We start from the raw sequence: 10,779 nt of genomic DNA, 5'->3' as shown, positions 1-10,779 counted from the left end.
CTGATACATATGACCAATAGCTGTAAACTCATTCTGGGCTCGCATTCCAAATCTGCTCATCCAGCACGTGATAACAATCTACTTCTCAAAAACGATCTGACTGCTCTAAAATATTCTAAGTCCAGAAATTGTTAATGTGGCAACATAACACTGTAGCATCAGCTGAGGGTATCAGCTTTACAAAATGCCCTGTATTACAACTACAAACACCGTGCTGAGATATTTTTCTTCTCGAGTATGTTGTGATGTTTACTAACTGTCAACCACTATTATAATGCAGAATAATGAGAAATCTTTCTTTGGAGTAATAACGTTATATGTTTATCTGTACATTCCATATTTCATCAATGACTTCAACAAAATTGCAATTCCATTCTTTATTTCATAAATGGGAGCCGCTGTAGGTCAGTCGTTAGGGCATCTGACTACCATGTGAGAGACCCAGGTTCTATCCCCTGGGGAGGTAGAACCGGTACTTTTTCCACCTGTTCCAGCTTTTTAAGCACCCACCCAGCATCATATAAAGTGGGTACCTGGAGGAAACTCTGGGGGGTAAAGGTGGCCAGGGGTGTGGTGCGCTGATCACATGAACCCCAGGATTGGCGGAGATCAAGAAAGTGTTTGACTCTAACTCCACACCCCCTATACTCCTTCGTGGCATGGTGCAATGCACAAGGGAGCACTTTTTACTTTTTTATTTTTTTGTCAATGAAATCCGTTATGGATCCATCACGGTTCACCACTTTCATCACACACAGGTGATGTATTTTTGTAATTTAGGGGAACTTGACTGACAAATTAAGCTTAGGATATTATAAACATGAATCTCACACACATAAAGTAGAAGTACCTGTGATTAATGTATATTGTTTTGGAATACCATGAATCAGAGGGTTGGGTTTGTATACCGTCTGCCACTTTAACCCTTAACTTCCCAGGTGGGGTCTCACAGACACCCAGCGTTTATAGTTATTCTGTTGTTTATACATGTAGGTGGTGTAGGAGATGGCAGCGCTGTCTAGTTGTCCCTTCCCCTACACCACATTGATTTACATTGTCAGTTGCCACTTGCACGTGACCTTGAGTGAGATTTACAGTTTTTTCAGTGCTTAGCAATCTCAGAGACCCCACCTGGACCTTTACGTTATGGATTCATTACCCGGTCCTTCGTCAACTGTGCGTGTTACAGATCCTGATTTTGCAGATACTGTTTTACAATGGTTTGAGGATGCTCTAGGAAGTGGTGTAGGATCAGATATTGACAATGTACTTGAAAGTGAACATAATTCGGAATCGGAAGAGGGTTTGAGTGAAGACGAATTTGTTTTGCCACCTGTGAATTCCAGAAGTGAAACTTGTGATCAAAATGACGAAGATAGAAATGTAAATTCTGAATCGTCAACCAAAGATTCTGTTAGAAATTACTTTGGTCGAAACAGATATCGTTGGTCTTCGAAGCCAATTTTGAAGTGTTCCCGTGTGCGGCGTCATAACATCATCCGTGTACCGACATTACGACCACCTGCTCAAGTAAGTAACAATCCAGATCCTCATACAATTTGGAATTTGCTTCTGAATATCATATTGAAATGGACTAATAAAAAATAAACAAAGAAAAGGCAGGAAATTATCCAAATGTTTGGCATGAAGCTGATTTATGTGAACTAAAAGCTTTCATTTGTTTACTATTTTACTCGGCTATTTTCAAATCTAACAGAGATGATTACAAATCATTTTATACAACGGACGATACTAGACATGACATATTTAGGTGTGTTATACCCAAAAACAGGTTTGGCGTATGTTGGAGTTAAGTGTCTATAATTTAAGCAAGCTTTGATGAGTGTTAGATATGTGTAAGTCTCTTCGTAAGTGAATGAGGCGTTTCCTATTATCCTTTTCAAATGATACTTCAGTGACTTCACTGCAGCTTCCCAGAGGCCTCCCATACTTGCTGACCTTGGGGGTATGAAATGCCTTCAATGTGGTCAGAAGCTAGGAAATTCTGAACCTTTTCTTGATGAACTTGTGACATGAATAATGCTTGTAACTCTCGTAATTCACGTTGTGCACCTATAAAGTTTGTTGCATTATCAGAGAAAATTTTAGCACATCTTCCTCGTCGAGAGATGAATCGTTTCAATGCTCCAATAAATGAATCTGTGGTTAAGTTGCTGACTAGTTCGATATGCACAGCCTTTGTAGCCAGACAGACAAAAATTGCGATGTAAGCTTTTTCTAGTCTGCTGCCGCGACGATTGTTGGTTTTGATGTAAATTGGGCCACAATAATCTACACCGCTGTGTAAAAATGGTCTGCTTGGTGTCACTCTTTCCCTTGGAAGGTCTCCCATCAGCTGTTCAAATGTCTTCAGTTTGTTTTTGAAGCAAACAATGCACTGATGTACAATTTTTCTGGTTAAGTTACGTCCACTGAGGGGCCAATACGATTTTCTTACAGTTAGTGACGTCAGCAGAAGTTGAGGTCCAGTGTGGAGTAGTCTTCTGTGCTCATTTTCAGCAATCAAAATAGTAAATCTGAAGTTTGCAGGTAGAATAATTGGATATTTCTGGTCATATGTATTTTTAGATGCTGCAAGTCTTCCGCCCACTCTAATTACTTGATTCTTGTCGAGAAACTGATTTAAGTTAAGTAGTCTGCTTGTCTTTGGTAGTTCTGCTTTACTTTTGAGAACTTGCAACTCTGGTTGAACTTCTTGTTCTTGAGTAAGTTTTATTAAGCATGTAATAGCTGATTGCAGTTCAGTTGTTGTCAATGGTCCCAACTGTCGTTCCTGTTGTAACTTTTTTGAGTTGTGAGAGAATCTCATACAATACGCTGTTACTCTTTGTAATCTTTCTAATGTGGAGTATCATTCAAGTAACTCAAATTACTTTGTAGTTGTTAAGGCGACTGTAGTTTTCCTTTGTTCAGGTACATCTTGAGGTTCAACTGTAATCTCATTGTGATCAATAAGTTTGTTTGTTAGCCATGATGGTCCATGCCACCAAGATTTAGCATTTGTCATTTGTGATGATAACAAGCCTCTTGAAATAATATGGTCTGCTGGATTGTCTTGAGTTCTTACGTGACTCCATTCGTAACTGCTTGTCAGTTTCTGTATTTCAGCCACTCTGTTGGCCACGAAATTTTCCCATTGTGATGAAGGCACTTTAAGCCAAGCTAGTACAATAGTAGAGTCTGACCATAAAATAATTTTAATTCCTGTCCATTTTAGAGCTTCTGTGACTTTGTGTGCAAGTCTGGCAAGAAGTAATGCTCCACAGAGTTCCAAACGTGGTAAAGTTACCTTTTTTACAGGGGCAACGCGAGATTTCGAGCAAAGTAAAGTAGACGTGATATGTCCATTTGAATCCTTGTATTTAATGTAAATGCATGTTCCATAACCAAGCTCAGATGCGTCGCTGAACCTGTGTATCTCTACTTCTGATGTTTGTTCAGTCATTGTCCATCTAAGAACAGGAAGTTTCTCTAGCTGTGGTAGTTCCTTGGAAAAGTGATCCCATTCTGAATGCAGTGGTGATGGTAATGTTTCATCCCAATCTAGTTTCAGTTTCCACAGATGTTGAAGAAATACCTTTGCTTTGAGTATGATTGGTCCTATTATTCCTCATGGATCGAAGATACCAACAATGGTGGATAAAATAGATAGTTTGGAAATTCTTTCAGTTCGATTTGTATCATATATTGTGAAGTAAAATCATCTGCGGTTGGATTCCATAATAATCCTAAGCTCCTTATAGTTTGTTGTGCTTCATCAATGTGATCTTGTTTTGTTTCTTGATGTTCTACTGGAATGTGAGATAATAATGTTGGGTCATTAGGAAACCCTGGGGGGTAAAGGCGGTCAGAGGCGTGATGTTGATCACATCTCCCCCACTCATGATCGGATCAAGAAAGTGTGGGGCGTTACCCCCACACCCCCTATACGCCTTCATGGCGTGGTGCTAAGCACAGGGGAGCACTTTACCTTTACCATTAGTACACCATTTTCTCAATTGAAATTATTACGTTGTAATAATGCGATGAGACTGTTCTGCAATTCTAATATGTCTTCCTTTGTATTGGAACCTGTTAGAATATCATCAACGTAGATATATCTGAGTACGACTTCTGTAGCCTTGCGGAAGTCCTGTTTTTCATTTAATGCAAGTTGTTCAAGACATCTCGTAGCAAGAAATGGCACTGAAGCTGTCCCATACGTCACTGTTGAGAGCTGAAATGTTTTGAGAGGTTTCTGTGGGTCATCACGCCAAATGATCTTCTGCAGACAATTATCTTCTGAATGAACTTGTATTTGTCTATACATTTTCTGAATGTCACAAGTAATGACGTATTTGTGTTGAATAAATCGTGTGACAATAGGGAATATGTCATCTTGTATTGTGGGTCCTACCATTTGAATATCGTTGAGTGATAATCCACTGGACGTTTTGCACGAGGCATCAAAAACAACACTGTGCTTCGATGTTGAGCTTTTTCTTTGGTTACGCAATGATGAGGTAAGAAACATTCTGAAATGTGACATTCATCTTCCTCAATACGTTGCATATGATTCAAACTTTCATATTCGTTCATGAAATTGACATAAGCATCCTTCAAATCTGGATTCTTGACGAGTCTCTTCTCCATTAAATGAAATCTTCTGGTTGCTGTTTCCTTCGAATCACCTAATTTGCTTATGCTGTCCTTTACTGGCAATCTAACAATAAATCTTCCAGTTTCATCTGTCTTGAAATTTGCCTTAAAATGTTCTTCACAAGGAATCGCTTCTGCGGATAAGCTAGGCTTAACGTTGCATTCTTCAAGTAACCAGAATCTTTGCAGTTGATCCTCGATTTGTTCTTCTATGCTAAGACAACATGTGTTCGGTGATGCATGATGTGATGTAATATCATATTTACCTCCCACGATCCATCCGAAAGTGGTTTTCTATAGAGTTGGCAACCCTGGTGCGAGACGTAATTGACCTATGCAAAGCAGATCAAAGAATATTCCCGCTCCGATCAGTAAGTCTACTCTTTGAGGTGTATTGAATTGTGGATTTGCCAAATTAATATTCTGTGGAATATTCCAATTGTGGATATTAATCGGAAATGCTGGCAGTTCTTGTGAGATTTCAGGCAGAACGACAAATTCTAATGTGGCAGAATAAGCATTAAATCTTGATTTGACATTGGGTTGAACATTGTGACACGCCTTTGATTCTGATGCGCCTATTTCATTTATGTGAGACACCCTGTTGGTTCTTTTCAATTTCTACATTTGCGCCATTCTCGAACTGATAAAGTTTGATTGCGATGCGGAATCGAGAAGCGCTCTACAACAATGATATGATCCTTGTGCATTACTAACGTAAACAACTACTGTACACATTACATTTGTTTGTTTCTGAGTATTCTGTGTTACACATGTAACGGATTCTGTATCTCTCCGCCGTGCACTCGGAGTAATTTTCTGGTTGAGAAGCCGACGATGATGATGCGCTGCGTGATGATTACTGCTGAGAAAAATGCAGTAGGGAATTGTGCCTTGAATTGCAAATCTTACAATTACCTGAAGGGCATGTCTCAGATTTGTGTCCAGCTTTCAAACAATTGAGGCAAAGTGAAAGACGCTTTACTACATTTATTCGCTCTGGTACTGATTTTGCTTTGAATGAAGTGCACTGATGAAGTGTGCTTGATTACAAAACCTGCACTTTGGTTCATTGTATGAAAGATGAACGTTTGTTTTGAATGTATTCTTACTTTCCAATCCACTCTTCTGAGAATAAGTGCCTTTGTTGCGAAACAGAGGTTTATTTTGTGTGGGCCGATTGTTATCTACGGCATCTAAAACTTGACACCTTTGTTGCAGAAACTGAATTGAGTTCTGACATCGACGGAAGTTCAGTACCTGGAATGGACATTTCCACTTTGACATGAAAAACGTTTTAAATCCATTCATTTTACAGATAATGACACAAACATGAGATGTGCAAAATATCTCTGCGATATTTGTTTCGGTTCTCGAGAAACACGCCTTCAAACACCACTGAAATTCACCTACTACGTCACGGATTTGAAAACATCCTCTCCACAGACAAGAGGTCCTCTGACATCATCACTTAGAAATGCGTGCAGGCGGGGCTTCTGCTCGTCCCGTCAACTTAGCATGAGCCGCGGAAGCGACAGAAAATTCACTTGTTCCTGTGTAAAACAAGTATCTTACAACTTCCAGTGCAAAAATCTGTGCTCCATTTCTTGGAGATGAATTATGCCCTAGCAGTATAGTAGTATTTACTATAATTCAGCCACTCGGTAGAGGGTTTTCCCATTAGGGTGACAAAGCAAACCTTGTAACAGTCAATGGCTGAACACGTGAACAGCCTTGTTCATTGCGAATACATAGGTTAGTTCTGACTGGCAAGAACTTAATCTTATAGAAATGCCTTTTCCACACTGGTTTGCATGCCAATTTCTGCAATATAAGAGGTGATACGGCATAAAAAGGTACGGTGAGTTTTTAAATTTCCTGCAGTAAATGACAGTTTTCTTCAGTTAAGATATATATTGCAAATTTTTGTATTTAGCCTACTTTTACGTCGCTTTTCCGTTCACTTTGTTTAACCGCAACGATGAGAACGCATGGTTAATTTATTATGTATCATTTCTAGCATCACATTTCTTCCCACTTTTGGCTAATCGCTACAATGAAGATGAATAACTACAAGCAGTATTCGAAGTCGGGGTGCAGGAGTACCCCCCACACACACACTCACACATTATCACCAACTGCACAATCTAAGTATCACCCAACCAGCCATGATAAGAGACGAACTTTTTCTTCTGTCCCATCTCATTTCGAAAACATTCACTTGTCCCATCTCCTTTTATGAGACGAGACGGAACATGCCTCGTCTCGTGAGCAACACTAACATTAACAAAAGAAGCATCCCCCTAGCTGTTCCCAAAGTCTCGAGCAAACATCCTCCCATGTAACAATTTTCAGTTCAATGAAATGTCACTCACAAGGAAACAGTCATGCCCAGGTCGAGAGTCAAACCTGGAACATGCGACTTCCTCAGAAAAATCATGAATTTTGTGTATAATAATTACAATGCCAGTTCATTCCTGGTAATTCTGAATCTGCAGTTTAGTTTGCATATATAAGCAGGATAATATTTGGTTTTCAAGGGCTGTACCGTCGAAACGAGGAGTCAAAAAAAAATATTAAGAAAGGTTTTTTTTGTATTTATTATGATAAGCCTTTGCATACGTTGTTAATTCTATATTTTTCTAGACTTGAGACGAGAACGAGAATTGATATCCCAAACCGAGACTGATGTTTATAAATTGAGACGAGACTGTCAGTGAGACATTTACAAATAAACACGAGACAGACATTTACAACTCTCAACGAGAACGAGACCAAGGCTGCCATGTCTCGTCTCCATAGGATCCTTAGTGGTGAAGTTGTGAATCAACCAATTAATGCGTTTGGGGTAACAAGATGAGGCGGCTTTTTTTGCAGTACAAAATAATTATATCGTACCATTTCAGTATGGGATATTGTTATACACATGGGCGTATATATAGTTCACGGGGGGGGGGGGGGATGGATCAACTTTTGGTATGATTAGGGTTGCTTTATTTCGTAAGTGAAAATCCAGGACACTGCTGGCCGGAAGCTTGTTGTGGAGCATGGGGGGAGGGGATGTTGGACCCGACAAAGTTGTGTGTTTGTATCGTGACGAAGTATTGATAGTTTTCTGTTCATCTTGTGTCACTACGTTTTCAAAAACCAAATTTCTTTAATATGATTCGAGGAGGAAAAATAGCTGATTTGACAGTCTCAATGCAGTTTCTTATCGCAGAAATTCCGAAACTATCAGGAAATTGCAGATATTGGTCTGCAGTCCCATCTGGTGTGTGGAATTACGAAATTTCCTTCCCATCCGTATCCCGTCCTATACGTCCCTAATTGAAGAGAATGAAATAAGTCCGAAGGAATTTTTTAGGAACAAGCGGATAGAACAAGGAAACTGGTAATTTTAGTGAACCAAAATAAGAGGGGGGTTGGACCCGTTGAATCCCCCTTAAATACGCCCATGGTTATACACATTATTTCCTTGTAATAATTATACATAAACTAAGTATAGATATGTACTGTGCAACTAATGTAATCTTCTCTGTATTTTCTCTTATCTGCACAAAAATATTTGATCATAATTTGCGCAACAGAAACGGAACACAAACTGAAATTGCTTTATGGAAAAGAAAGTTAAATAGGCTTTATAAATAAAGTGAAGAATGTGAAAATTCCTATTTTGCACTACATAAGTTACGGGAAATATCGATAAATATAAGTTGAAAAAATATTTTGAGTGTCTGGTCATCAACCAATTTTATAAGCAATATTTTTCGCATGGCCTGAGAACACACACGCACCTGAACGCTTTCATTTATCTTACACGTGAGCAGCATGGATATTTCATAGAAGAATGATCATTACAAAGCATAGCTTTCCTTTCTCCTATCGCTCCTTCTATTATTTAAATCGGTACAGATTTGTAAAACTGCTGCACGTGTTCGCTCACCGTGGCCTACCCATCCGGAACTTGACACTCGAAGCAGACGACAAACGAGCTCTCCCTAAGGAGTGATATAGTAACATGGCGGCGGCGTGTTTTCAGCGCAACGCTAGCCTCGCAACTTTGGAAGTCTTGTTTCTGCCTTAAACTGGACGCAGAGAAACGCGAGAACTTGCAGGGGTCATTTTTCCAGGGTGTAGTTTTTAAAATTGTAAAAAAAATGAGTGGAAATGTCCATTGTTTCTTCCCATTCTTTATGAGTAACGCTATCTAACTTATTTGTGACTAAGTGCAAAAGAAGAGCGTCCCAATTTTCTGTCGGTTGACCAAGCGATTTTAAAGAACGTAAATGTTTCATTATGCTGTCTAGAAGTCGCTTCAAAGCGGCAGCCGATTCTGTTTCTACAGGCTGTAAGTCAAACAATGCCTTTACGTGTTCGTTTACAATGTACCTTTTGTTTTCAAACCGCTCCTTTAAAAGTGATCACGCTGTTTCGTAATTCTGTGCAGAGATCTCGAGTGTTTGAATTACTTCAAGTGCTTCCCCTCGCAGCGAAGAATGCAAATAGTGAAATTTCTGAATAGCTTGCAACAACGAATTGTTATGAATTAGTGCTTGGAACGTGTAAAAAAAAAAGACAACCATTCATCATAATGTCCATGAAAACGGTAGATTTATCACTGGCAATTTCACTGCAATATTGTCCTGTTATCTTTCGGCACTTCATTGTGAATTTTAGACGTTGCGTGCGACTGGAGTACAGTTTGTGCGCACGCCGCTAACTCAAAACATGCATTTTCGAAGTGTTCCCTTTCTTGACCTTCCTGTTCCTGTAATGACTCATCTTGCAAAAATTCGATTTCTGATCGATTGTTTTCGAAGTCTTTCCACGATTCAACAAGTTTCTCCTGACGTAATGTTAATTGTGCGATTCCATGCTCTTCTGTGCTCTGAAACACGTAACTCTAGTCTTTACTTGTCCCCGCTTAACGATAAGCTCTTTCAATCTCTCTGTATTCATTGTTGCTAACGAGAATTCACTGTTTTGTCACGACACTGGAACTGTTCGTTACAGTATTGAAAGTTCACTTACACTCACTGAACACTAACACAGGTAACACAAAGGATGTAATTAAATAGGAAAGTGACGAAACTTGCATGCACTCACTACCTACTTCGTTGTTGTTGCTGCTGCGATGCGACGGTTGACGTCCATGGCGGGCTCAATCTCGTTGCATCTGGATTTGGAGGACCAAAATGTTGCTGCTCCGAACTGCTGTGTATCCTTCACCGCTGAAGTTATGATAAAGAAACAACACTCGCGTAATGATTACACTGGATTTATTGTATAGAAATATAAGTGAACTGGAAACTACATATGATAATGCAGAACTTTATGAACAACGAACTTATGCAACGCAATCTGTCTCTCTTGTCTGCTCGACGATGTTATATTGTTTTTAGTAATTCTTAACGCCAAGAGATGGCGCTGGTTGGCCTTTTACATACTGTTCTGCGATTGACGGAACAGCGTACTTCTAACATGCTTGAGATTCGATGACCCTGCAACCCGGGTTGAACGCTTGCAGAACAACCATTTAGCTCCATTGTTAGAAATTTTTACAAAGTTTATTGACAACTGTCAAATGTTATACAAGATTGGAGAATGTGCATGTATCGATGATAGGCTCATAGCATTTCGTGAAAAATGTAGATTCAAAATGTACATACCGAACAACCCATGCAAGTACAGGCTAAAAGTAATGTGCCTTACTGATGCTCGGACTGGTTACATGTTGAATGCATATGTTTACACGGGGAAGGATTCAGATTGACAAAATATAAGTCCCGAAGAAAAAAAGATCCAAAAGCCTACTCGGGCTGTGATTAGGCTAACAAGACCAATTGAACATACTAATCGCAATGTTACTGCAGACAATTGGTTTAGCTCAATCGAGTTAGCAACATGTTTAAAATCATATGGACTAACGTATGTGGGAAAGTAGTAGGAGAGGGGGCACGAGCGGCCACTCCCCAAAATCTAAGAATTTCATAGTGAGCTCTCTAAGTGTAATTTAACAAGAAATCAAGGTTTTAGTTGATTTCTTAACTATAAAAAACTCAAAATTAATTTTACGAAAAAATCTTAATCTATTTTTATTGTATAAAATTCTGTTTCAAA

The 10,779-nt window shown here is 39.2% G+C and overlaps 2 protein-coding genes across 2 annotated transcripts; both read right to left on the bottom strand.

Annotated features, from left to right (window-relative positions):
* Nucleotides 1-1,921: 1,921 nt before the first annotated feature.
* LOC145995091 (uncharacterized) lies at nt 1,922-2,830 on the bottom strand. The gene has a single exon (XM_083131626.1). The coding sequence runs from the start codon at nt 2,828-2,830 to the stop codon at nt 1,922-1,924; it is 909 nt and encodes a 302-aa protein (XP_082987752.1).
* A 60-nt stretch (nt 2,831-2,890) lies between these two features.
* Nucleotides 2,891-3,466, bottom strand: LOC145995090 (uncharacterized). Its single transcript, XM_083131625.1, has one exon. It carries the CDS (start codon nt 3,464-3,466, stop codon nt 2,891-2,893), a length of 576 nt encoding a protein of 191 aa, XP_082987751.1.
* Between the last annotated feature and the right edge of the window lie 7,313 nt (nt 3,467-10,779).

This window comes from Lepisma saccharinum, chromosome 11 (genome assembly GCF_977018435.1).
Source record: "Lepisma saccharinum chromosome 11, izLepSacc3.1, whole genome shotgun sequence".
Lineage (NCBI taxonomy): Eukaryota > Metazoa > Arthropoda > Insecta > Zygentoma > Lepismatidae > Lepisma > Lepisma saccharinum.
The sequence above is the reverse complement of the archived record's forward strand: the minus strand, read 5'-3'. Positions and strand labels throughout refer to the sequence as shown.

What these genes read in the sequence shown, in the direction of transcription:
- LOC145995091 (XM_083131626.1), bottom strand. Translation starts at nt 2,830, where the DNA reads ATGAGATTCTCTCACAACTCAAAAAAGTTACAACAGGAACGACAGTTG.
- LOC145995090 (XM_083131625.1), bottom strand. Translation starts at nt 3,466, where the DNA reads ATGACTGAACAAACATCAGAAGTAGAGATACACAGGTTCAGCGACGCA.